At 51.3% G+C, this 26,915-nt stretch overlaps 2 protein-coding genes across 3 annotated transcripts in view; both read left to right on the top strand.

The window, feature by feature from the left end:
* The first annotated feature begins 3,001 nt into the window (after positions 1-3,001).
* PSTPIP2 (proline-serine-threonine phosphatase interacting protein 2) lies at positions 3,002-23,993 on the top strand. Of its 2 annotated transcripts, none has more exons than XM_037374159.1 (15): positions 3,002-3,076; positions 10,911-11,011; positions 13,195-13,272; positions 14,258-14,292; positions 15,837-15,943; positions 16,653-16,715; positions 17,173-17,271; positions 17,473-17,518; positions 17,910-17,989; positions 19,549-19,647; positions 20,171-20,267; positions 20,582-20,663; positions 21,755-21,789; positions 22,288-22,345; positions 22,543-23,993. In XM_037374159.1, the coding sequence occupies exons 1-14, from the start codon at positions 3,044-3,046 to the stop codon at positions 22,335-22,337; spliced, it is 1,005 nt and encodes a 334-aa protein (XP_037230056.1). In that variant the 5' UTR covers positions 3,002-3,043; the 3' UTR covers positions 22,338-22,345; positions 22,543-23,993. The 2 variants fall into 2 exon arrangements, with proteins under 2 accessions (XP_037230056.1, XP_037230055.1); XM_037374158.1 differs by having other exon boundaries at positions 22,282-22,345.
* Positions 23,994-26,569: 2,576 nt separating this feature from the next.
* The window catches only part of EPG5 (ectopic P-granules autophagy protein 5 homolog), a 57,144-nt gene continuing 56,798 nt past the window's right edge, over positions 26,570-26,915 (top strand). The window contains exon 1 of the mRNA XM_037372658.1: positions 26,570-26,655. Within this exon, the coding sequence (XP_037228555.1) occupies positions 26,602-26,655 (54 nt within the window). The 5' untranslated portion in view covers positions 26,570-26,601. The remainder of the gene's footprint in view (positions 26,656-26,915) is intronic.

The following is a 26,915-nucleotide window of genomic DNA, read 5'->3' as shown; positions in this document are numbered from 1 at the left end:
TGCCTCTGTCGCAGCGCATGAGTGTTCTCACTTTTTGATTCTCCCCCCGTGCCCGGGTGGGAGGTGCGTGCGCGGCTGCGTGGCGCTGGGTTGCCAGCCGGGGTTGCACCACAGCTCTGGAAGCAGGTTACGCTGTGTGGTCACAGGCGGTAACTCTCCCTGCGTTCTTTATGCCATGCTGGTGCCAGGCTTTCAGAAGGCAGGTTCTTTCAGAGCTGGCTGTCCTCGTGCTTCAGGACACCTGCGTGTTTAGCTGTTGGCTGTAACTACTGGGGATACACATGCCACCACCCTCCATAGTGTAGTTCTGTCAATGACCTGTGATTGCTGATGGTTTGGGGGAGGTTATATACCAGAGCATCTCTTTCCTGACTTCTGCATGCTGCCTGAAGTACAGGTGTTAGAACTTCTATCTGGAATGTGGGAAAATTCAGTTTAAAGTCTCTCTGCTTCGTGTGGTGTATTCAGCTTTACCTGGTACACTGGAACTCAGTCCTTAATCCTTGGTGAGCCTCGGCTACCTGTGATCAGGACTTCTGAGGCTGTTCACTGTCCCCAGGTAACTTCCTTCACAGGAGCATCCTGCCTCGGAGTTCAAACGGGCAGCTGGAAGCGTTTCATCTAAGCCTTCCACGCAGTTCCAGGCTGACAAGCTTCTCTATGAGTGGCTGGAGCGCTCTGAGAGTGTGAGCTTTTGCTTCTGCAGTACGGCAAGAAATAAACTTTTAATCTGGAAGCCAGATTTTTTTTCTGGGAAAAGCAGACATGTTAGTGCTGTGCTCCTGACGGAGGGCTTCCTTTGGAGTTCCTTTTGTCTTTCACAGTCTTGTTTCTTTTACACACAGCTCTGGAACGGGTGCCAGGGAGGCTTCATGGGTGTGAAGGAATGCTGTGGTGGAGCCTTTCTGTGCTGGCTGCCCGAGAGTGCTTGTCCCTTCCAGGACAGCTTTTACAGCTTGCTACTCTGCCCTTGCACAGTGGCTACACCCCAGTTACCACTTGGTGCTGCTGTGCTGGCTTTGATTTAAATGCTGCTGTAGTTAGAAAGCACCAAGCTCAGGGGTGTCTAGTCCAAAATTGCGGAGATGGATTTGTTTCTAATAAAATATTCCAAAGTTATGATTTCTGCCCCCTTGCTGCTGTGCCGTAGGAGGGTGACTTACCAATTTCCCTGCTAAAGCACTGCGGAGGCACCCGGGCCGGACAGGCAGAGGGGCGGGGGGTGGCTTGGGAGGATCGGTCCTGGTCCCGTGAGGGGCCGTGGGGTGGTGCTGGGAAGCTGGGAAGGGGTGGGTGGGTTGTGGCAGCGTGGGTTCGCGGTGGGGCTTTGTGCCCACTGCTGGGAGTGACAGGGTCTGCCTGGTGACATCAGCTGAGGAGGCGATTCAGAAAAGCACAGAAAGGTCCCACAAACACGCTCTCTGGTGCTGTGTATCTCTGGTGATGGGTAGCAGTCAGCTGCGGTAACGCTCTCTGCCGTGATGGCAAAGCTGATGAGCGGCTGTTGCTGCAGGGAGGATGATGGTTGCGTGCGCTGCCCTGAGCTGCTGTGCTGCATCTGTCCTGCTTGCGCTGGGTCTCAGCCCCACTCGGGCTTACCTGCCTGTCCTAAAGTGTGCTCCTCCAGCGCAGTCGGATCAGGTGAAGAAAACTTGGAAATTTATTCCAGAACTGGCACTGTGGAGTTTTCTGGGCAGCTGGGTAGACTGCACCTCAGCTGATCAGTGTTCAGATGAAGTTGATAAAATCAAAGCTTTGACTGAAACCTTTTGGAGCTGAAACACAGATGTGGCGCTGCCTCTGCTGCCGGGGCAGGAACTGCAGCTCTGAACACTGAAAGCAAAATCTATGCAACCATGCTTTCATCGGTATAAACCTCAGAAATGTTTGCCAAGTGGCGTGGCCTCGGGTCACAACTGAGCAGATTTACTTCAGTAAGTGGAAAAAGACTTTTTTTTTTTTTTTTTTACATTACCAGACTGCTTTAGCTGTCCCTGCGTTAAAGCAGAGACAGCAGGTTCAGGCTGATTCAGGCTTTCCAGCACACGGTGTCCTGTCTCATCTGCTTTCGTCTTTCTGAAGAACCACTTGGTGGTCTCTCGCCTCAGGCAGTGGCCCCAGCTCTGGGCCCCCGACAGAAGAAGGACATGGACCTGTTGGAGTGAGTCCAGAAGAAACCATGGAGATGATGAGAGGCTGGAGCATCTCTGCTGGGACAGGCTGGGAGAGCTGGGGTGGCTCAGCCTGGAGAAGAGGAGGCTCCGGGGAGACCTTACAGCACCTTCCAGTGCCTAAAGGGGCCGACAGGGAAGCTGGAGAGGGGCTCTGTACCAGGGCCTGTAGCGAGGGGACAAGGGGGAAAGGCTTTGCACTGAGAGAGGGGAGATCTAGATCAGCTGTAAGGAAGAAATTGTTCCCCGTGAGGGTGGGAGGCGCCGGCAGAGGCTGCCCGGGGCAGCTGTGGGTGCCCCGTCCCCGGCAGTGCCCACGGCCAGGCTGGGGCTGGGACCCACCTGGGCTGGGGGGAGGTGGCCCTGCCCGGGGCAGGGGGTGCGACTGGGTGGGCTTTGAAGGTCCCCTCCAACCCAAACCGCTCCACGATTCAGTGATTCTATGAAACTGAGGACGAGAACAGCACGTGGAAACCTTCCCAAATACTCCAGCAACCCCTGGCTGAGGAGGCAGGAAGGGTGCTGCAGGTCGCATGTGCTGCTGGCAGCCCCGATGCTCCTGTTTCACCCTCTGCTCCCCGTTTCCATCATGAAACCGTGTGGGTGAATCAAGTCTGGCCGTCACCCGTGGGTTTCTCCCCGTGGCACGCCGATGCCGCGCCTGGCATCCCCACCGCTCTCGCCCATCCGCAGCAGCGTGCCCCAGGGCTCCCCCATCCACCGGGAGCCACGAGTTTGGTGGATGTAACCGTATGGTTTGGGACGGGGGGATGGGGTTGGGTGGTGACACCGTGTCGTGGGGAGGGACCAGCCTGGTGGGGCGGGCCGTGGTGGCACCGGGAGCAGCAGAGCGAGGTGGTGGCAGCAGCAGCATGCGGGAAGCACGGTTCAGGGACCACTTCTGGGTAAGTGGGGGCACAGTGGGACTGGGGGTAGCGGGTGGGAGCCAGCTGGAACCGTGGGGGTCACAGCTGGCTTGGGGGCGGTCACCCCTCTCTGGTCAGGGTTATCTCCAAAGCCACCTCTGTGGTCCATGGTCCTCGGTGGCTCCCATCCGTGCGTGCCCTGAGAGCTGTGGCTTTGCCACCTGTCCCATGCAGCCAAAATACACCTCAACGAGCTGCTGCTGCCACGCTGGAGGAGGTTGGTGCTGGGCTGAGGGTTTGATGATATTAATTGGCCGCTGGTGAACTACTTGGAGACACCATGGCCAAAAACAGTTCTTCGATGGTGAGCTAATCCTGGACTAGGAGCGAATCCTTGGTGTGCTGTGCTGAGCTGCCGAGGAAAAGCCACAGCTCGGGGAAGCCGGTATTTACTATTTGGGTCCGAACTGTGCTTTTGGGAATGGAGAAGTGCTGAGCCACCACAGATCTGCCGCAGAACTTCAGTGCTGTGGCTGCTCAGTTCCTCCTGGTGTGCGGGCCTTTTTCCAGGTACTAGCAGCCAGAAAATAAATTACAACATTTTGGCTTTGGGGGCTGAAAACCCCTGTCTGTGAGTGGTGCTCAGGGTTTCCCAGGTGACGCCTGGGAAGCAGCTCCCATTTTGCAGGATGGGGGAAAGGCGCGTGTGTCCCAGGAGCAGCGGGTGCCGGCTTTGGGGCTCCCGTGTGTGGTGCAATGAGAGGGGTAAGCGCAGAGCCACGGGCTTTTCCAGCATCATTAGTGTGTTATCTGGCATCGCGCCGTCAGATATGTAAATGCCACATAGGTATCAAACCTGGCTTGGAAAAGAAAGCCAGCTTTGCATCTGGCAACAATTTTTCAGCTGTTTGTTGCCAAGAAGTTTCCACGGTGCTCTTTTTGCTTTGCAAATGTGCAGGAAGGGAGGGATGCAAGGGTGGTAAGCAGCATCCCCTGGGCTGGCGGGGGGGGGTGTAACTGTGATGCCAGGGGAGCTGAGCAGATGCAGTTTGTTGTGTTTCAGTGGTGTGTTGCATTGAAGAAGAGGTCCTTGCTGTGGGGCTGGCTTCACTTAGCACTGCCTGGTTTGTTCCTCTCCCGCTGTGCCATGGTGCTTTTTGATGGAGGATCTTGGAGGAGGGTGCAGGGAAGATACTGGGGCAGGAGAAGCCCCAAGCTGACAAGGAGCTGAGGCATTGCATGGGATGCTCCCTCCTTCTTGACCCCCCATATTGCAAACACAACCATTTACAATAATCCCCAGTTCTTGCTGAGCCTAAAACTATTGGTGCTCCCAGGGGATTTGCTTGGCTTTTTCCTGTCTGAAGCCTGTGTGCTTCAAACCCCCCCCTGACTAAAGAAACACATCCAGGGCAGGCAGCTGGGGTGGAGGGGAACGTGATGGATGTGACTCAGTGGAGAGATGGAGACTCTGCTGCAGTTGTTTGGCCCATGGAAAAGGCAGGTACCACACCAAGCAGTCAGTCTCCTCACCATGTACTGGTGACTGTGCATCAGCCGTGTGGACTGGAGGGGTGGGGGTTGGGGACCACAGATGGGCAGAAAAAAGCAGATTTAGAGGAGGTGTGGAGAGCTGCTCATATGGCTTCAGTTTGCTGTTAAGTGCTGTGAGAGAGTGCAAACTTCCTCCTGCAATTTTTCATCTTAAATTACTCTACTTAAGCCAAAAAGGGAAGAACCCTTCCCTGCTGAAGCAAACAATTTCACAGAGGTCAGGACAGCCCAATGGCAAAGGGGGGATTTTGGCAGGACACCAGAGGAAGTATGCTCCAATTGGTGGGAAAAAATCTAAAAAAATAACCAACCCCCCGCAACGCTGACCTGTTTTTGGTATTGCACCTTCCAGCTTTGACATGCAGCTGGTCACGAATGGTGACCACCAAATTTCTTTGTGGGGACAAGCTGCAGACCCATGGGATGGTGGGGCTGTACCTCAAGCCTCATCTGGGGACTGATTTAGCCTCAAACCCGAATAGTTCTGGTTTCTTTGGTGGGGGTTATATATCTGTCTTTTTCTGTGCTGGAACCTGGTCCCTGATGAAGTTCATGGTGTGATGCTCGTGATGCACTGCATCAGGGACGCACACCGTGACTTCGCTCTCTGCATTTGAGTTCGCTCATGCTTTTAGGTCTTGGCCAAGGATGATAAATTTCTTTAAATAAAGGGGTTTGCTCTTTTGCATTCTACTTCAGCTCCTGCTCACCCAGGGGCCAAAGTCTAGAGATGCCTGCAGCTTCGCGTGCGTTGGCCCTGAATGCCCCCACTAGCATGACGCTCCCTTCTGCAGCTTGCGCTGCCTGCAGCTGCCTGCAAAAGAGCTGTGCAAAAATAAAATACAGCAAAGACTGTGTTTGTTTCATCTGGCCCTGGCTATAGCAATTGTCACAAGTATAGGCAAGTGTGAGGTTTTGGTTTCATTTGTTTTTGCAACCTGCTATTGCTCTTTCACTATACAAGGCCTCTTTTTTCACAGTACTCATTTTTTTGGTACGTGCCTGGTTCTCCCCAAGCCTGTTCTTGCAGAGTAACCCTACGACAAAGCTTTGGGTGTCATGAGAGCACTTTGGTCCTGTAAAACTATGTGGGAAAAATAGAAATTATGATAATGCTAAAAACCACTTTAAGTCTGATCTATTCGTTTGGAGCTTGCAACTTGGGAGACTGGATTTTCGGTCATTTTGCTTTTAATGAGACAAACCCAATGCTCTGCTCCCTGCAGTGTATTGCAGGGTGCATTAAAAAGAAGCATTTGGTAAAGCATTAAAAAACCAAGCAAATAATGCTGAAGACTGAGACCTGCTGACTCTCAATGAGCTTGGCCTGCTCAAACGATTTTTGAAAATCAGACTTTGGTTTCTCCGTCTTTCAGGCACTCTCAAATATTTCTTTGCCATGCCAAGGAAAAGCAATGCTGCTAAAACAATCCATGGCTCAGGCAAGACATGCAGTAAAAACTGCACTGGCTTGTTATGTTTCTAACAAAGCATGTTGCAAAGTGTCTGAAAACAATTATTTCCTCCCCCTCAGTGCATAGGAAAGAGGTCCTCCATCTCTTGTTGCAGTGGCACAAACGAAGTGTGGGGAAAAGGAGCAAGGGAGAGCTGGTGTCTGCAAAGGAACCGGCGATTCCCCCACTCTGCTGTGGGTTACGGATGCTATTTTGTCAGTGCTGTGCCTGGCTGTACTTCTTTATCGCCATGAGTTTTTTAAACCTCATGTAGCTGGCTGGGGATAAACTCCTCTTCCCTGCATCCCCGCTGTCAGGGGATGGTGGGGGCTGCCAGCCTTGGGCTCCTGGGTTCATTCCCCTGCTGCTGACTCACGATGTGACGCTGGCAGGGCTATTTCACTTCCTTTTACCCCTGCTTGTTCTTCTCTAAACAGGGACTAGCGTGGTGGAGTTTGTTGGCAATATTATGAAATCCTCAGATTGTCATTTGAAAGGAACAAGGTGGGGTTTGTGGGAATCGATCATTGCATTGAGGTGGGATGATCCGTGGCTTTCCGTGTTTCCGAGAGGAGCAGGGTAGGTGTGTTGATGCAGGGGAAGGAGACATCAAATGGAAAATTATTAACCAGAAAGCTGCTTTTTGCAGGATGCTGCTTTCAAGTGAGCGGATTTGCAGTGAGTCCTTTTCCTCCCTGCAATGAGTTGTGTCTGCCCTGTTGTACCCACCTGGTTATGGGATGGGGAGGAACTGCAGCCTCTTGTAGCATCTCCTGCTCTCCTCCCTCTGCTCCCTGCAGGTACCAGCGGAAGCATTTTTCTTGGTCTCAGCAACCTCTGCAGGACCCAGAGTGATTCTCAGGCTGTACTACCTGTGAGCAAGAATAGCACAGCCATTTACTGTTGCACAGTGTTTCTGACTACTCAGTCATCCAGCTTCTGCTGTGTTTCTCTACGCAGATAGCATCTCTCCTCAGCCTTGTTAAGAGCTCTGCATCAATAAAGGTCTTTCAAGCAATGGTCCATGAGCAGTGTGCTGCCCCAAACCTTCCAGTTTTGGGAAGGTTGGAACAGACTGCTGGGGGGCAGGAGGCTCTGCAGGGGGATCTGGGCAGGCTGGAGCGATGGGCCCAGGCCAGTTGTGTGAGGTTCAACCAGGCTCAGTGCCGGGCCCTGCCCATGGGTCACACCAGCCCCCGCAGCGCTGCGGGCTGGGGCAGGGGGCTGGGAACTGCCTGGGGGGAAAGGGCCTGGGGGGGCTGGTCGGCAGCCGGCTGGGCATGAGCCCCCGTGTGCCCAGGTGGCCAAGGAGGCCAGCAGCATCCTGGCTGGTGCCAGCAGTGGTGTGGCCAGCGGGAGCAGGGCAGTGCCCGTCCCCCTGCCCTCGGCACTGGGGAGGCCGCCCCTGGAATGGCGCGGTGGGCTCTGGGCCCCTCGCTCCCAGACAGACCCTGAGGGGCTGGAGCGTGCCCAGAGCCGGGCAGGGGGCTGGGGAAGGGGCTGGGGCACAAGTGCTGTGGGGAGCGGCTGGGGGAGCTGGGGGGTCAGTCTGGAGAGGGGGGGCTGAGGGGAGACCTTCTGGCTCCCTGCAACCCCCTGAAAGGGGCTGGAGCCAGGGGGGTCGGGCTCTTCTCCCAGGGAACAGGCGACAGGACGAGAGGGAACGGCCTCACCTTGTGCCGGGGGAGGGTTAGGTTGGGAATGAGGGAAAATCCCGTCACGGAAAGGGTGGCCAAGGCTGGCACAGGCTGCCCGGGGGGCTGGCGGCACCCGCCCTGGGGGGATTTATAACACCTGTAGCTGTGGCGCTCGGGGCCAGGGGTTAGCGGTGGCCTTGGCAGTGATGGGTTAACAGCTAGACTCTATAACCTTACAGGTCTTTTCCAATCTGAATTATTCTATGATTCTCCTACATCATTGCCTTCATAGGGTGTGTGCCTGGAGGGTTTTTTTCATGTGAAGTGCGATAGGAGAGAGAAACGTCAAGCTCAGCAGCTTGCCTTTTACCTGTGACTCACACAGGGCCATAACATGACTTCAGACCCCCACTAGAGCATTTTAACCTGTCTTTTGGCTCACAGTGTAAACAAAATCCAAAAGATCACAACAAGCACACAAATTCCTTTTCCTCCTCAAGTCCATTGGGAGGATGGCACAAACCCAGGCAGCAGACTGGGAAGGAAAGGCATGTCCTGCTGAGCCCTGCAGGCTCGGGAAACATCAGCTGCTGCTTTGTCACCTTGAAATCATCTGTTTGTAGTTTCCATGGGCTGTGCTCTAAATAGCATGTGGGCTCAGAGCTCTGCCCAGTGGGGAGGACCAGGACAGCCACATGCTGCAGGGGTGGGAGGAGGGACAGTCATCCTCCTGCGCCCCTCTGGTCAGGGAGGGCTTGGTGCAACTCCCCATCCTTCATAACTGTCTTTGGCTGACTTTGTTGTCTTTAAATCTCATTTTTTGTGCCCATGGTTCTGTGCTTACCATGTTGCCCTTCTTTCATTGCTCCCTGCCTTTGGGACATCCCACAGGTAGTTGTGCTGGTTCTTTTTGTTCTTTCTGTGACAACACCTGCCCAGAAGGGTGCTGCAGAGGTTGGTTTCATGGCACACAAACCTGTCACGTTACTTCCGGGCCAGGAGCTCCTCCTGCCTGGAAGCAGCTCTTTTGGAAACCTCGATCACCTGCTACCTCCCCTGTTTCATGTAACACCTTGCACTGTCAGGTCTGGTCCAGCCTTGGGCACTTAGGAAATACGTACGTGCTGGAATTAAATCCTTCTACTGGAGGAGGAAAAGTGACAAAATAGCTTAGCTCCCAATTTTTCCCCTGACTTTTCTACCTGGTGCAGTGAGCCCAAGTGTGCCAGATGGCAGAGCAGGATACGGGAGCCTTCAGGTGCCCCCAACATGCAGCAATGTGGGTCTGACCGCTCCGTCCTGCCTGGGCTTGCAGCAACCAACAGTTGTTCTCTGCATCCATTTTATTTTCTTTGAAACTGGGGGTACGAAGTCAAGTTAGGATGTTCCTGTATTTTGCAACTACCATGAAAACTGACTTCAGTGCAAGCGTGTTTCCTTTTTCAGAGATTAGCAAAGATGTGACGCAAACTGGGAACTGGTTGTGGGTTTATCAGTAAGAAACCCATTTTGGAGGGACCCTTGTGCTTTGTAAGGAAACAGAAATGGTTTTGGTTTCTGCTTAGGTCCTGCTCCACAGTCCTCTCTTCTTGCGCATGCCATGGATGGAGCAAAGCTGATCTGGGATACCAGGGATTTCCTGCAGGTCCCGCTCCACCACACGTTCCCTTCACTTCTTGCTTTCTGGCCACTGACATCCAAGTCCTTGACTCCTTAGGGAAATCCACATCATTAAATCCTTCATTTAATGCAAATACCAGCCCTATTACTCCTCATTTCTTGCAGCAGGTATGAACTCCTGAGAAATCCCCACTTCTGCTGCCCACACTGTCACACCAGTTCTCTGTGTACTCTCATTCTGGCTTCAGACTATTCCATAAATATCTCTGTCCTCTTCAAGCTTCTTAATAACTGTTTGTGGCTTTTGATTCCTTTCCCTGAGTTTCATATCTTCTCCTACCATTGCTTCCTTTCTACAGCCTCTTTCCCTATACTTTTTGCTCCCATATGTGCTATTCTGTGCAACACTGACTCTTAGCAGAAGACAACACGTAGCATCTTCTGCTCAGCTGCCTGTATCTGCCTCAGGCTTCTTCCAGAGGAGAGCTCATGGTCAGAGCATCTCTGTGTATTATCACAGCATGTAGGAGCCCTGCTCTTGATCCAGGTCTCCAGGGTGGTAAATCCTCAACAGTCATAAGGCAAAAATCTATTTTTTGTCATAAGGTGCTTCCAGGCATGAGCATGAGGAGAGAATGGGGTACAGTGAGTCAACCTTTGTCCTAGGCCACCTACATCATTGCTGCATGTATCTTTTTTTTTTTTTTTTTTTTTTTTAATAAGCATCAGTGCAACATATGTTTTTAAGAAGCAATTTGAAGGAAAGCAGTGATCCTTCAGAAGCCTATGGGAAGTATGAGTAGCACTGTGGGTCTGAAAGCCTTGGGCTGGAAGATGGGACTTGACCTTGTGAGCGGTGGAGGCAGGACATCTCCATGGCTGTGATGTTTTGTTGGAGAGAAGAAGCTAGCTCTGTGTGATGTGCTGGAGAGCATAGAGCAGTGGTGGGGGAGGGCCTGCTAGGGAATTGACCTTTGCAGTGGTGTTTTGAATTGATATGTGGGGCAGCATTGCTTTTTGCAAGGCCAAAGAGCAGGCTGTTGCAGCAGTGGTCATTGGGTCTACCCATACATTACTGTCAGGGCAGCAAGAGAAGCCCATAGTCCAGTGATCCTGTGCAGAAAGACCTGGTAAATTCACCTCCAGCCCAGATGTAGGCTCCTACTTTCAGATGTGAGGGTGGTGCCCAGAACAGTGCAAGTCAACGTTAAGCAAGATCTATCTCCATGTCTGCTGAAAATGTGAGGAGCAGTAGTAAGACGGGCTATATCTAGAGTTTTGGAGGGTTTTTAATGTTTGATTCCATTAAATCAAGGCTGACAGCTAAGCTTCTAGGAGGAGACACTATGTGCTGTGGGGCCAGCTGTGCTTAGACCAGGGGGAAGCAATGGACTGAGCATTTTTGTTTTCTGGAAGTCTTGGAAGTGCCTTGTCCCAGATTGCCACCACTGTTCTCATTCTGGAACTCTGCCTGCCCCTAAAAGAAAAAGATGGTATTTCATATGGAAGCACTTGCACACTTGTTCCCACTTGTGCAAATGCCACTGGAGGTGGCAGTGGCTGTGCACTGCACTGATGAGGATGTGACTCCTGTTCTTGTGTTTTCAGAGTACAGATCTGACCAGCACAGTTGGCTATGACAGCATCATTCAACATCTGAATGATGGCAGGAAGAACTGCAAGGAGTTTGAAGACTTTCTGAAGGAAAGGTATGGAGCTGCCTCTGAAAACGAGTTGGGTTGAACCTGGGAAGTGAAGCGGTGTCACTGCTTTACTCCTTGTATTCCCAGTTTGGTTTCTGTTGCATTTAACTCTCCACTATGTTAAAACACATTTGATTTTTGACTGATGAGGAACTTGTGTTTTCTTACACTGTCCTTTCCTTGCACAGCTGGTGCTGTGGTGTGAAGTCCACGCCCAGGAATCCTCAGCTGTGAGGCAGCAATGGTGCCCAGGGCTTGATGCTCACATTTTGAACTCTCTATTAAAAAGAAGAGGAATCAAGAGCAATTCAATAATTCAGTCTTACATGTTGCCAGACATCTGTACTGATGTGTTTGCAGCTGTTGGTGGCCTGCCCAGGCCACATGTGTTCCCATGAAGTTCACCTCGCAGAAGATCAGGTGAAGACCTTGGCACAGGAGAGGCATGGCTTTGTCCTAAGTTTGTCTTTGTACGTTATGGACAGCCCACATATTTTATGTTAAAAATTAGTAACATTAGACAGTGTGTTTATTAATCAGAGGATATGACCTAAGTAGAGGTTCTGTGGCTACAAAGGCACAGCTGAGATGGTTTGGCCAGGTATTTTGACTTTATGGTTCACCTGGCTAATAACGGCTAAATATAAAGAATGTTGTAGAACAACCCTGAATTAATGTAATTTTGGTATTGAGAACTGGAGAAAACAAACCTCTGAATACAAACCTCTGGTACAAACCAGCCTGGAACAAAGTGGGATGAAGAGGAGGAGAACCTGCAGTTAAAAGCATCTAATGCATCTACATCTGTCTAGGCTGTAATCCCATGTTCCAGGAAAACTTGGGCTTTCCAGCTGCCCAAGGCACCATCCGCTGAACCCTGCTCATCCATGACAATGGAGAGTGCAGAAAGCCTCATCTGTACCCTATGCACTTTTCTGCTTAGCTGTCGAAGGAGGTGGAGGTTCCCACTGACGTGTCTAGCCAGGAGGAGATTAGAGGCTGGACCTGGGCTTGCTAGTGGCACCCGTCTCTGAACGCGGCCCACTTCTCCATGTACAGCACGGCTGTTACATGGAGCCAGCCATGGAGAACATGTCTGTCAGATCTGATGCTTTTTTGCGAAAGGAAATTTGTGGGAATATTATTAGATAGATAAAAAAAAATCAATTCATAATCTTTATTTTTTCCCCCTTTCCCTACAAGCTTTTGGAGTTTTTAAAGAGTTAAGTCAGGTGAACCACAATGCCAAACTCTAGAAATCAGCATCTACATCTGCATTTGAGATACAAGCACTTTAGGAGGCGATTTATTTTATGCAGTAGACCTTCTAATGCAAGCCTCCACCAGCACTTGTTTCTCTCCATGACTGCAGACATGCAGCTGGGGTGGGTTGCCCAGATGGAGATACCTACAGCTGATCGAGCAAGTCCAGCCCTGGTTGCCTGTACAGATTTCAAAGTGACTGCAGAAACCTGCTGGTTCTTAGAGTACAACATATAGGCTTGCTTTCTCCTGCCCCTCTTTCTTCCAGCAGGGAAGGACAATATGATCTCTCAAAGGTATTATTTATGTTATCTCACCAGATGTGGCCTCTTCTGTAGCTGTTCTCCCTAAGGAGAGGCAAGCAGGAGAGAGTACCTACATTTTTAAAAGTCCTGAGCCTTGGGGTGCACGTATGGTGATGTATGGTGGTGGAGAGGTCTCTGAGGTGCCTGCTCCCTCCTGTCATATTTGGTTTAAATCAGCCAGATCAGATTCAAAAGTCCTTTGTGTGGATGGGCCGACAGATGCCCATGGCTGAGATGTGGAAAACGTGATTGCACAAGCCTTGTTCCCATAGGAAACTGAGCTAAAAACTATCCAGGTGACTCACCTGGCTGTATCCAGCCACCAGCTGCACTGGCCACTTAGTCCTCCATCTCCTGTGGAGGTGGTGCTTGCACCCATCGGCCATGGGGAGATGGGGAGAACAACGCACCGGGGCCACAGACACAGCAAAACAGGGTGTTTTCAGTAGAAAGGCTGTTGGGTAACTGCAAACAACAGCCTGCCTTCAGCCACCCACCCCAGCAGGCTCACAGCAAGTCAGGAGATAGGCAGGGTGTTAAGAACAGGTCTTGGCCTCTGCTGCAAACGAGTATCAGTTTCTGAAATGAGAACTTCCTCTGATTTCTCTCTTTCCTCATTAGGGCAATTATAGAAGAAAAATATGGCAAAGAGCTCATTAACTTGTCGAAGAAGAAGCCCTGTGGGCAGACGGAACTGAAGTAAGTTCACAGTCCTCTGTGTGTTTGGTTTTTATGGGTGTCCTTACTTGGAGCAATGAAGGAGGAGCAGAAGGAAGGAGGCTGTGAGTGAGAAAACAGTGTTGAAATACGACTGGGATGCTACCAGCGGATGATCTGAAATAGGTCTTGTGAACGAATGGTGCACAGTTGGGTTGTACTTTGCCAATAATCAAGCTAGACTCCACCAAGTTCCTACCAGCCATAAACTAATCAAAGCATCGGAGATGCTCAGGTGAGACGTAGACATGCAGTTCAGCAGAGGGACAAGGATCATGAGACCTTGGGTTTACTTCTGACTGTTTTTGTGGCCAGAGGAAAGTACCAGTACTTCCTTGACTCAAACCATTACAATCTTCAAAGTTCAGCGTGTCACCGCCCCCCAGCTTGGTGGTTGGCCACTGTGGTCGGCTCCATGACTGGGTCTCCATTACCTTGGCACCTTCTACTTCCTGCTCTGTTTCTGTAATTTATACGTGCCCGGTCTGATATCCTCTGATCATTTATTTAAAGTTTTATGCTGTATATATACATATATATATATATATTTAGTGTGTATATATATATACATATATATAAAAATGTATTATATTTTATATCACATAAAATGATTCTGAAATCTTTATTGTACAATATGAATAGGGAGAAAAGTTCCCTATATTTCCAGCCACTGGCCAATGCACTGTGTAGAAGGTGTCCGTATGACTGAGATGATAGTTTTAGGAGGTCACCTGAAACATTTGCCATGAAACTCAGAATTTTGAACAGCATCCAACATTTAGAAAGATGTAAAGTAGATGTACACCAAGCTGTGTTACACTTGCTGAGAGGAAAAAAGCCGGAGGTATAAGGAGGGTAAATAAACCTGCTTTGAGCTGCTTTGGCTGGTGTCGCGTGAGGGATTTGCTATCTGGTTTGCGCCTGACCATGCTTTGCCACTCTTTAATGGTCTGCCCGTGTTTTTCAGCACACTGAAGAGATCTCTGGATGTTTTCAAGCAACGTAAGTAATTCTTTGTGTTTGTCAGGACACTTGGCAGAGCCAAAGCCTGCAGACAGTGGAAGAAAATAGCAGAGAAACCTCTAAACCTGTGTGATGCTGGGATCAGGCATAGGTTGTCCTGCTGGCCCAGCTCATCCCAGTGTGTAGGGCTTGGGACCAAGGGCTCCAGGGCATGGGTGGGAGAGGGGACCCACAGGGAGCCCTTTTGGGGGTTGTGCAGGAGTTGTACATCAGAAGCTGTGCATGGGAAGCTCATCTGTTGGCCTGGCTTGCGTTGCCCTCTTCATGCACATACGTGGTAATTCACCCCTGGAATGGCGCGGTGGGCTCTGGGCCCCTCGCTCCCAGACAGACCCTGAGGGGCTGGAGCGTGCCCAGAGCCGGGCAGGGGGCTGGGGAAGGGGCTGGGGCACAAGTGCTGTGGGGAGCGGCTGGGGGAGCTGGGGGGTCAGCCTGGAGAGGGGGGGCTGAGGGGAGACCTTCTGGCTCCCTGCAACCCCCTGAGAGGGGCTGGAGCCAGGGGGGTCGGGCTCTTCTCCCAGGGAACAGGCGACAGGACGAGAGGGAACGGCCTCACCTTGTGCCGGGGGAGGGTTAGGTTGGGAATGAGGGAAAATCCCGTCACGGAAAGGGTGGCCAAGGCTGGCACAGGCTGCCCGGGGGGCTGGCGGCACCCGCCCTGGGGGGATTTATAACACCTGTAGCTGTGGCGCTCGGGGCCAGGGGTTAGCGGTGGGATTGGCAGTGCTGGGTTAGCGGTTGGACTTGATGATCTTAAAGGCCTTTTCCAACCTCAATGAATCTGTGAATCTAATCCGAGCATCTAAAAGGTGATGCTTTGGCCACTTTACATGGTCCCTTCGTTGCCCTGTGTCACAGCCTGCCAGGGTACGGGCAGCCAGCACCTGCACGTCGAGGGCCAGCACTCTGCTACCCCGATCACATCTGTGCTCTGCCTGGCCAGGTCTGCCTGCTGCTCTGTCCGTCCCACAGCACACCTTCCTAACGAGGCTCTGCCCTCACAGCAGCTGCCTATTAATAGCTGTGGGTCTGAAACAGCTCTGGAGGTTGAATCATGAGCTACAGTTCAGTTTAGCTCCTTTGATGAGCTCGCTGGCGTGGTGCTGCACAGCATGACCACTCATCTTCAGCAGGATGAGCCTGAGATTTTTTTTAGCATTACTTTTTCTGTGCCTTAAATTGGTTGCCTGCTAGCCTGGGGCAACGCTGCCTCCAGGCAGCTGCTTCAGGGTGCAATGTGTTGAAACATGCCTGAATTCATCTGGATGAGGGGTAGATGTGACTGTGCTTGTTTGAATAACTTCTCTTGATATGAGTTCTCTTAAACTGAAGTGTAAGACTGATGCTTACATAGGCAAGTGCCACTTGGAGGCTGCTTCAAAAAGCGCTGCTGCTATGTTTCTGCAGGAGGATGTGTGATGTGGGGTTAGTTCAGTGTGAGCTACAACAGCTGACTTGAGCAGCAGCCTTTTTAAGAATATATATCTATATCTGTATCTATTATAATTTTTATTTCTTTGAAGAGATAGACAATGTGGGACAAGGTCACATCCAGTTGGCTCAAACCCTTCGGGAAGAAGCAAAGAAAATGGAGGAGTTCAGAGAAAAGCAAAAACTGCATCGGAAGAAGGTCAGGTGCCGTGGGAGCACATGCTTTTGTCCCAGAGTGTTGATCCTGCCCTGGTGACTGGCTGCTCCCGGCTGGTGTCTCCCACTGTGCCCCAGCCCCCACCATGCCCCTGGTGCCTGCTGCTGCTGGGAAGTCCTGAGCTCCTCCCTACGTGTTGCAACCATGTTGGTGAACAGTGCAGCAACCTCTGACTTCCTTCTTTTCACTGCCACATCTCCTTTGGGTGTTTTTTGGGGCCAGCTATATCAGGGGCTCAGCTCCAGGGACGGCAGCTTCAACCAGGAATGTTTTTAAAGCATATATACATAGTTCTGTATGACCTCCATAGGGTCTGCTAAAATTGGCAAACCTTTTAATTTCTTCTGGTTTGAGATTCTTGGAATGTCTGGAAAATGAAAGAAAACTACTAGAACCAGGGACTGGTTTGGACCTAGCAGAGGGGAGTGGGCTTCCCAATTTTTCCAGACCCTATGGAGATGATACAGTACCGTATATTGTGAAGATCTCATTTGTAGAGCTCCTTTGCATATGTGAGTGGAGGCATAGATTGAAGAATAAAAAATGGGTTTTGTGAAGACACTCGGGGTGGATGAAGGTCCTTAAATCCGTCCCAGTCTGGTCCATGCCTCTTCCTTTCCTAAGCCAAGTAGTCCGTCCTGGAGCTTTGATGGTCAATGACGTGCTGACTCTGGGTCTGTTGTCCTCACAGATCGAGCTGATAATGGAGGCGATACACAAAAACAGGAATTTGCAGTACAAGAAAACCATGGAGGTAAAGCGAACATGCTGCTGTTTCTTGCCATATGGGTTAATGCTGCTAACACACACGCACAGCGCTGGGGCAGGCTTAGACACGAGGGTCTTCCTTCTCTGCTGCAACTCGCGATGCCGTGTCCGCATAAGCAGTGTGCAGGGTGTGCTCAGAAAAACTGAAGAGTACCCCAGGGACTTGGCTGGTGGTAGCTTTGCAGGGTTGAGTATGAGTGATTTAGATGTCATGAACTCAATTGCCCTGAGCTTTTCATCACAAAGAGCAGCTTGTCTTGTGAGGTTGTCTTTGCCCAAGCAGTAGGGCACCTGGGACCTTAAGTGCTGTCCCCTGCTGGGCTGGCAGCCTGCCCCCACCTCTTCACTCGTAGGCTGTGCTTTCCTCCAGAGCCTCCTGCGGGAGCTGTATTTGCATCTCATTGCTTGCTGACGCGCTCCTGCCCCTTTGGTGGCTCCCCTAGGCCAAGCGGCTCTACGAGCAGCGCTGCAGGGATAAGGATGAGGCGGAACAGGCTGTGCATCGCAACGCAAACCTGGTGACGCAGAAGCAGCAGGAGAAGGTATGGAGAGGCGGGTGTCCATGGGGCCAGGGGAGAAAGGGGTGTCTGTTCTTGCAGCTCTCCTGCCCTGTGGCTCTTCTTCCAGCGCCAGATCTTGGGGTGAGATGGACAGGTTGGTGATGTTTCCCAGCTGGGCTGCAGTGCCATTGGTGATGCACCCAAGCTCTCCTCTACCTTTTTTCTCTCTCCCATTTTTGGCAGCTATTCCTGAAGCTGGCTCAGACAAAATCAGCTCTAGAGGACTCTGGTGAGTGTGGAAATGAAGCATTTGGAGGGTGAGGGAAGTGTTTCCCAGGACAGGGGGTTTTGAAGCTATGGCATGGCTCTTGCAGCGAGCCTAGCCCTTGGGTCAGGCATGGCTCCTCAGAAACACGTGCCCAGGATACCAGAGGTGGGCACCTGCCCTGGAGAAGCCTGCATGGCCCCAACAAGGCTGCTCCCACCATTCCCCCACGGCCAGACCCTATGCCTTGCTATGCAGCTCTGCAACCCATTGCAGTGCCCGCCCGCAGCTGACCTGACACATTACTGCTGCTTTCTCCCTGACGTCCCGGCCATTTCAGGCTTCACATATTACCTTCTAGCAAAGGGTTTTTTTAACTAATGTTAATCAGATGAAAATGTGATTTCTCTCACAGACAGAAGTTACCAGCAAAGTGTTACCACTCTGGAGAAGATCCGGGAAGAATGGCAGAAAGAGCACATCAAAGCTTGCGAGGTAAATGCCCCCAAACACCTTCAGACAGAATTGTGGTCCTCTGGATGTCCACCACAGTGCAGATTTGCTTTCTCTGTGTTCTCCTGGCAGTGAAGCAGCAGGGTGTGTTGCAGCTAACCCTGTGTGTGTTTCATGTTTGGCTTCTGGATTCTGCTATGTCCCACTACATCAAGGCTTCCACTGTTTTGTTTTATTTTTATTTTTCTTCTTAATGCCATCTACCACATCTTAAAACTGACAAAGTAGTGATATTTTTGTCCATTACCTGCTTGCACATTTGGTGTGGCTGTCATCTTGAACAGCTGTGGTCACCTCTGGATTCTTGATGACTCAAGGCCAATATGTCAGAGAGCAACAACAACACCTGGCAGACTCTGTCTGAACCTCTGAAAGTCTTTAAAAGACTTTGCAGCAGAGGCTGGTGGCCGGCTGGGGATGCGCACTGGGTGAGGCCATCTGTATGTGAGCGCTGCACGCCAGGAGCCCTTCACCTTGCATCGCACAGACCACGTGTAGCACGGGAACCCCTCCAAGCGGTTGTATCAGCCTAAAGCAGACTGTCTCATAGCAAAGTGGTCTAGCAAGGATTTCTAGCACACGGTGGGGAAGTCCAGAGCTGGTGGTGAGAGGACCACGCAGCTGCTCTGCTGCTGACCTGTGTCTTGCAGCCACCTGTGATCTGTGACTGAGGGATGGACAGGGACTGCAGGGATCAAGGTTTTATCCCAGGTCTGCTGCAAGCTCGCAACCAACCTTCCCATTCCCAGCTGTGCCAATCCTTTCCCAAGCCACTGCTCATCAGGCCTCTATTTTACTTTTTCCTTTTGAGACGGAATTTGCTGTCTGTTCTGTGTGGCATGCATTGGTGTCTCAGTGCTAGTGTGCTTTGGTGTCCAGGGTCTCGGAAGCCTCTGTGATGGTGGGGTGTAGAATGCATAGTTTCACTTCCACAGATGGATTATGTGGAGGTTTTCCCTTTGGTGTGTTGCAAAGGTCGTAACCGGTAACAAGTGCACATGTATGCTTGGGATGGAAGGTTGTCATGCGTAAAGGCATGTGAAATTGAGGTATACCAGACAGCAGATTTCAAAAGACTTGGGTTTAAACCTGCTTGGAAAAGCTCTGGGCAAGAAAAAGGGAGAAGACCAACCAATCAACATGCCTCTGTCTTCATACATCCCCAGTGCTTTTTTATTGCTTCATACCTGTGGGAGGGAAGTGAGCTGGGACTGCAGGACCATGGGGTACCTAGGGAACATGCACTGCCTTTTGGAAGTTGCTTGGTCTCCCCAGAAGTAGCAACGTGCTGGGTGACCTGCAGACCTTCCTGAGCTTAATACTCATCTTTGAAATACTTGGTTGTGTGGAGGGATCATTTTGTCCCTGGACAAGCTGGAAGACTCGTGGTTTCCATGTTTCCTGCAGAAGGCCAAAACCACCTGCTCCTCACTGAGGACAGTTGTCTTTGTAGTGGCACCTGGGGACAAGAAGCGATCAGGATAAAAGAGATTTGCTCTTGTTTTAAAGATGTTAGGGCTATTTCGTCTGTGTCATTTCAGTTCTTTGAGACTCAGGAGTGCGAGCGGATCAACTACTTCCGCAACGCCCTCTGGCTTCATGTCAACCAGCTCTCCCAGGACTGTGTCCAGACTGATGAGGTACATCAAATGACATTCTCTGGTTTTCTGTTTGGAAAGCAAAGCCCAATTTGCTTTCCTGTGCACTAAGCTGTGCTATGTTTGAGTTGGGCTGTGGCCTTTGATCGGCCACCAGACACCAGCATGAGTGTGCAGACAGAAGGTTTTGGTTAGAGCTCTTGCAGGTGAGGTTTCCTCTGGGGTTCCCATGGTTTTTGAGGGTGGTGAGACACTGGCACAGGCGGCCCAGAGAGGTGCCCGATGGCCCATCCCTGGGAACATCCAAGGCCAGGCTGGACGGGCTCTGAGCAACCTGATCCAGCTGAAGGTGTCCCTGCCCATGGCAGGGGGCTGGGCTGGAGGGACTTTGAAGGTCCCTTCCCACCCAAACTGTTCTGTGATTTTATGGTTCTCCTACCACTCCTACCACTGAAGCTTGTGTCTTGAGTGAGCACTGGGCTTTCACCCCTTGTATGATAAACAACTGGAAGTCTCTTGGTTTTTGTCCCGATGTACAGAAATGCTTTTTATTTCCCTTTTGCAGAAATATGAGGAAATCCGCAAGAGTTTAGAAATGTGCAGCATTGAGAAGGATATTGATTTTTTTGTAAATTTACGCAAAACTGGAAGTTTGGCTCCAGGTAAGAACTCAGTACAATCTCATGAAGTAGTGCTGACTTCATTGTACTTCTCTCATGGAGCTGCTGCTCTGTTCAGCATCAGTTTGGCTGCAAAACCCATAGATTTTGCAACAACCCTCCTTTCATTCACTGGCAGGCAGCACTACTCTTTGCCATGTATTGTGAGCCCCTGAAGATAATCTCCCCTTTCTGTAACTTCTAATTTCCTGATCGGGCATTTTCCCAGAGAGGGGAAAGACTTAGCAGCTGAATGGTGGTATGACAAGTTTATGGCTATAAAAGGTCTGTACTTCACTATTGTTAACTTCTCCTAGCTCCTGTTGTTTATGAAAACTACTATAATACACAGAGAAATGCAGCTCCAGTGAGAAGTCCTGTTCCCGTACCTATATCGAGGTAAGGGATGTAACATGTACACTTGCAATTGCTATAGTAAATGATGCTTTCCCCCCCTTAAAAAAAAAGAAAAAAACAAGCATATTTTGTTGCTTTCAGTCTACTGGAGGCTTGACTTGGCAGTATTAGAAGAAAATACTTCCCATTCTATGTTGTCCATCACTTTTCACAACAGGACTTGTTGTGCACAGGACATATGCCAATGTGCTGCCTACTAATAAGCTGTCCAAGGACCCCCTCAAACCCAGTCAGAGGTTCTTCCTCCCCCTTTTAGGGTCATTTCTCCCATCTCATCATTTGGATTCTTTATTCTGGAAGTGCTTGTGGTAAAAGCCTGCTCATTTTTTCTTGTAACAAGCCTACTCCAGAAGTCCTTTGCATGGAGGTGAGGGGCTGTGGTGCTTGGACAGCAGGAAAGCAAGGCAGTCTAGGGAACACTGAATTTCATGTCTTGCTTTCTTTGGGAACTATCTGAGCTCCCTTTCAGAGCATCCTCTGATACCAGACCGAAACCTTTTGAGCTTCCTTGCATGGTTCTCCGTGGGATTTGTCCACCTGAGGAGAGATGCATCAGTTGAAAGCATGCATGGGTAGAGGGAGGCAGAGCAGAGCTGAATTCACTCCCCCAGGACAGAGGCTGGTCAGGGAGGACAGGGTCAAGGATGTCTCTGCCGGGGGGAAGATGACAACTCAGGGCCAAAGACTCATGCTAAAGACGAGTGTGCCACTTTGGCTGTCACACTGGGAGAGAAGTCATGTTCAGTTAATGGTTTCCTGATGTCTCACTCTAGGCAAAGGCATGTAAAAAGGCATCCCCTGAGGCTCACTTGTAAATGTTTCCACAACTCAGTACTTTTTGGTTGCTTTTCCCTCTCCTGCACAGTATCAGCTTCAGTTCCCATGTCTGCCAAGCAGGCTGTCGATGGTGAGCCCACTGTGACATGCCTTGGTACCAGGTCTCCATAAAGCCCAGGCTGGCCAAACCTCGTGCCCTCTCACAGGTCTGGGATGGCAGCTGGGGAGCGCAGAGCCAGGGTGAGGGGAGTCCTGTAGCCACACAGATCCTCAGCTCTGTGTTTCCTTCTGTGCAGGAGGGGACCTCTACCCACCCCGACCAGCGCACCAGGTGAGTTACCTGCTTTATGGGGTTTCTGGCCCTGCAGAGGAACTCTCTGGTTTTTCTCTCTTCCATCAGTTCATGAGCTTAGGTGAAGCTCCTGCTTTAAGTCCAGTCCCCACTGTAAGATGCTGGGAAGCTGGGCACTGACTTTGGAGGCAAGGTTTCAGCCAGGACAAGTTCTGATCAAAGCCCTTTGTGTGGGCATTTCTGAAGCTTAAGGATGCCCACGCTGGGGATCCCACCAGTCTCTGCAGTTTGCTTCAATAGCACGAGCTAGATCATTGCCAGTGCCATTTCAGTGACGGGACACTGCAGCAGGACTTGGCAAATTGAGGTCCTGCTTTGGCTCTTTGGCAAATAAAGTCATTTCTTTGAGCCTCATTCACCCTTTCCTTCCATCCCTCTAACACAGGTAGTCAGTGCGTGGTGTTTCTGTCCTGTGTAAAACCTTGTAATGAGCACTTCTCCTGAGCAGAACTTATTTTTGTGTGCTCTGAGTTTCAGGTGAGCCTGATTATGCCACAGTTGACGGCTACAGCTTGATACATCACTAATAACCACAGTAAGTACTCACATTTGATGAAGAAAGGATTTAGTAAGAGATGCAGCTACACAGAGGAGGGACGTGGAGGAAAGAAAGGCCACCGGTTAAGGGATGGCATGTTGAGGTGACCAACTGGGAGCCGTGATCATGTCAGCCCTCCCATTGCTTGTCTGAGCTGGAGCTGTGGTTTAGATGCTGTCGATCCTGTTCTGTAGGTTCTCCATGTAGAAGATGGCCAGCGTGGCAGAGGTGGTGTTTCCAGTTATTCCGGGCCACATAGAGCTGAAGTGCTTCTCTGTTTTAAAAAAGTATTTGAGGACTCTGCTAATTATTTGTACATTCAGAAAGTGCCTGCTAAATATCTGTGCCTTTGATCAGCAAACTCCTTGGACGGATATCCCACCTTCACACTCAGGGGAAGAAAAGGAATATAAGCGGTGGACCCAGGCACAAGGGCGATAAGTGTCGGAAGAAGTTTTTTGATTTGAAGTTCTAAAGTGCAGCCATGTGGGAGAGGCTGGAGCCTCCCACCCTCCAGATAACTAAGAAGTCAGATGTGTCGAGGGGAGCACTGTGTGATACCTTCGGGCACGCTGGCTTGTGTTCAGGGCAGATGTATCCCACTCAGCTTTCAGGGTACACTTTTGCCTGTTTCTAAAGTCTTTCATTAATGGTCATTAAACTTGTAATTTAGGCTTAATTTTGGTCATGCCTCTCAGGGAGCTTCCTTAGAGGAGCGCCAGCGGTTACACCAAGTGTCTGGCTTCGCTGTAGACGTGCTCCAGGCTTAAGCGTTGGTACTGGAAGCTGATTTGCATCTTGCCTTGTGCAGCAATCCCCAGAGCAGCTACTTAGTAAGAGGCTACGTAGAGCTAACTAGTAATAGGCTGTGCCACTGCAAACCTGCTGGGAAGTCCTGCACCCTGCAGAGTTCTTGGGGATCTGAAGGATGTCAGTCGGCTCTTGCAACTGTCTTTCCAATGAGGGGCTTGTGTTTTTTTAGATTAATGGTATAGCTTGTCATTGCTAGGCTCTGGAGATGCACATTTGATTAACTTCTGGGAATACCTAAATTTTGGACTTGTTCTGACTAAGCACCACTGGAAACAAATTTACCTACTAATGGGCTGGACCCATGAAACTCCTGTTCTGACAAGGTCTCCTCAAAATTTCTGCCTTTTTTATTTACCGTATGTACAATCATGGCTTTGATTCAGAAGCTTACATGCCTCAGGGCTGCTGGTTTCTCTGAAGTCCCTGTGTGCAGTGTTGCTTAACAGCACCTCAGTGCCTTACAACACTGGATACAGGGACACAGGACATGGGGAGCAGCACACAATTTAGCTGGCTGAACCTGCTGCCAGGTGCTTAATTTTGGAGCACCAGGATTTGCTAGTTGTATCATGTTCTTCAAGTTGAATATGCGGGACTTCAGTATGTGCCCAAGCCCACTGGTCCCCAGGGGATTTACTGAATTTCCTTGTGTGGAGAAGATGACTGTGAGCTTTAACACCTGTCCTGCTGCATTATAGTGAACTATGCAAAGTGCACATGTCAAGGAATCAGTTGTCCTATTTTATTTCCTAAAGACCAAGTGTACAAATAATCTCCTGAAGGAGCCTGCTGTAGTCTTAGTTCCTTAAATACATATTTAAAAAATAAGTTTCGAGACTTGTGTGCTGGGTATTACTTTTTTTTTTGAAGGTTGTCATGTTCACTTTCTGTCAGGACTGGGGCTGGTACACCTTCAGAGCAACCCAGGATGTTTGCGTGGTGAGTTCCCTCTCCTGGAAGGAAGCCAACAAGAGCTTATCCTTGCTTAGTCTTTATTTCAGTACTTGCTCAGTACCAAGACAGTTGTGGGAGACAACACCCCAAGGAAGCCTGGCATGAAAACAAGCACTTGTGATGAACTGTAAACTGCAGACCATGTAGGACTGGAAGAATATTTACTCTACAATACATTGCGTTGTTTTTTCCTTGAGATTTTTCAGCTGAGCACGATAGATGGTGTTAGGCTTTTCTGGCTGCAGAGGTCCCCAATGAGGCTGAAACTTGGCTTGCACATTCACTAAATGAACAGAAGTAATCCAACAATAGGGATGCCAGTTATGAAAATACACCAAATCTTCGCATAGACGTAAAGCCAAGTAAAGTCTGGTTTGGAAGAAGCATGGCCAAATGTGGAGCTACTGGGAAGCAAGTCTGTGGGCCCATGAGAACTGAAATAGTATTTTATCTTCAGCCTCCTCCCTCGCTTGTGAGTGCTGCACCCAAATGGTGCAGCAGACTTTGGCCTCCTCCCAGGGCCCTGTGGAGGAGCCTAGCCTCCTCCAGGGCCCCTATAGTGGAGGCTGAGCTTCCTCACAGATGCCTGTAGAGAGGTTTTGCCTCCTCCCAGACCCCTATAGAAGTGCCTGGCCTCCCTACAGACCCTGATAACCAGATATGCAGCTCCTGCTTTCCCTCCCCAGGAAGACAGCGACAAGTACCTTAATTAGACAACTACTTTAATAAGACAGGATAGGAAAAGGAATACAGATAGCAAGTTAGTTCTACATCCCTTCAGGTGCTGGGCACCCGACCTTCAGGTGGAGTCGGACAGAGCTCTCCTTTTTTGGTCTTGCAAGCCAATACATAAATTATCACAAAACCCCAGCTCTATTCATAAAGGAAGTTCATATGAGAACTTTTTTCCTGCATTTCCAGATACAGGCAGGGCCAGGCAGGTGGTGTAAGGGTCAGTACCTTACTGGCAGGAGCTGTCTGCCAGTCCCCTGTAACCATGAGCTGGCTGAGCTTATCCTGCGGTCAAGGGGCTTGTGCAGCACAGCCCTGCCCTGTGCCTGCTGAGGGGGATCACTGGCTCCTGAACATGCAGTGGGCTCCCGGTCAGGATCAGTGCAGCCCCGCCTTGACTCACATAGAGTTTACATTTCCCACAGACAGAAATTACAGATTAATGACTTATGTGCTTCTCGAGCTCCCTCCTCGTGCACCCCAGGATCCCAGTGGCCCCTTGGCCACCAGGTCACGCTGCTGGTGTCCCCCAGCACCCCCAGGCCCTTCTCCGCAGAGCTGCCCCCCAGCTCAGCCCCAGCCCGTGCTGGTGCCTGGGGCTGTCCCTCCCCCGGGGCAGGACCCTTCACTTGCCCTTATGGAACTTCATGAGGTTCCTCTGCCCAACTCTCCAGCCCGCCCAGGTCTGGCCGAACGGCAGCGCAGCCTCCTGGGCTGTCAGCCGCTCCTCCCGGCCTTGTAGCACCAGCAGCCTTGCCGAGGGTACGTCTGTCCCCTCACCCAGGCCACGGATGGGCGAGTAGAACAGAAATGGACCCACTACTGACCCCTGGGGAACAACTCCAGCTACAGGCCTCCAGCTAGATCCTGGCTGCTTGAGATCATTAGCTCCTTGAATATGATGTCTTCTGCAGGATGGGCCTGAGGTCTGCAGAGGCTCATCTGTCTGAAGACTGCCAGAAGTCACTTCTTCTCCCAGTGGGGCTTGGACTTTGCTCCAGCCACTGCTCCCTGCGGACAGCTGGGTGCCAGGGCAGGCAGGGTTCAGAAGGGGCAGTAGTGCCTGGCCCCGCAGGCTGAGCCAGCAGCCCCCCTGTAGCCAGAGGTGCCTCAGGCACTGCAGGACAGGCTGCCCCACTCCAATGGCGCTTCCAGGTGCTACAGCGGCGCAGGTAGAAGCGACTTTACACTTCCCATCCTGAATAGCAGGGGTTTGGCTTCGCACACCACACTCCCCCTAGCAGCAGCCTAGCCTCCCTGCAGATCCTTAAAGAGAAGCCTGATCTATGGAGGAGTATGACCTCCCCACAGATCCTTATAGTGGAGCCTGGCCTCCTCCCAAGCCCTACAGAGGAGCCTGAACTCCCAGCAGGTCCTTGTAGTGGAGCCTGGCCTCCTCCTGCGCTCCTATGGAGAAGCCGGGCCTACTCCTCAAATGCTAGTAGAGCCTGGCCTCCCCACAGGCCCTCACAGTGGATCCTGGCCTCCCCGCAGGTCTTACTAGGGAGCCTGGCCTACCCCACCGACCCTCAGAGCAGAGCCTGGCCTACCCCACCGACCCTCAGAGCAGAGCCCGGCCCCCCCGCGGGCCCCCGGAGAAGCACCACCCCGCAGCTCGGTATGTCCCTCCGTCCCTCCCGTCCGTGCCGCGCTGCTGATTGGCCGGGCGCGCCCCGCGGCGCGGATAAGGCCCGCCCCTTCCGGCGCCGCCCACAGCCGCCCAGCAGCCCCGCGGCGGGCGTAGCGCTAGAGCCATGGCAGAGGCCGTCAGGGTCCCCCGCAAGGCCCGCGCCAAGAACAGGGCTACGGTAAGGGGCACGGCCGGGGCGGGGGGCCCTCGGGCTGCCGTTCCGCCGGGGCGGGGGGCTGGGGCCTGGCCGCCGCGTCTGTTACAGCCACCTCTCGTTTGTGGCGGCTTGGGACCAGGGAGGTGTGTGTGGGGGAGCTGTGAAAAGCCGTGAGGCTTTGGTCAAGGGGTTTCTCTCGTGTTTGGTGTTACTTTTTGTTACTGTTATATTTTTTTAATTAGCGGAAGGGGTGGCTGTTGTGGGCGGTGTTTGTATCCCTG

Source organism: Falco rusticolus, chromosome Z (genome assembly GCF_015220075.1).
Source record: "Falco rusticolus isolate bFalRus1 chromosome Z, bFalRus1.pri, whole genome shotgun sequence".
Taxonomy (NCBI): Eukaryota; Metazoa; Chordata; class Aves; order Falconiformes; family Falconidae; genus Falco; species Falco rusticolus.
Note: the sequence above shows the minus strand (reverse complement) of the source record. Positions and strands in the feature narration are given on the sequence as shown.

Bases quoted from the DNA above. Each gene is read 5' to 3' on its own strand.
- PSTPIP2 (XM_037374158.1), top strand. From the start codon at position 3,044: ATGCGGGAAGCACGGTTCAGGGACCACTTCTGG. The intron at 15,944-16,652 runs GTCAGGTGCCGT...TTGTCCTCACAG, and splicing joins AAAAACTGCATCGGAAGAAG to ATCGAGCTGATAATGGAGGC. The intron at 21,790-22,281 runs GTGAGTTACCTG...GTGTGCTCTGAG, and splicing joins CACCCCGACCAGCGCACCAG to TTTCAGGTGAGCCTGATTAT.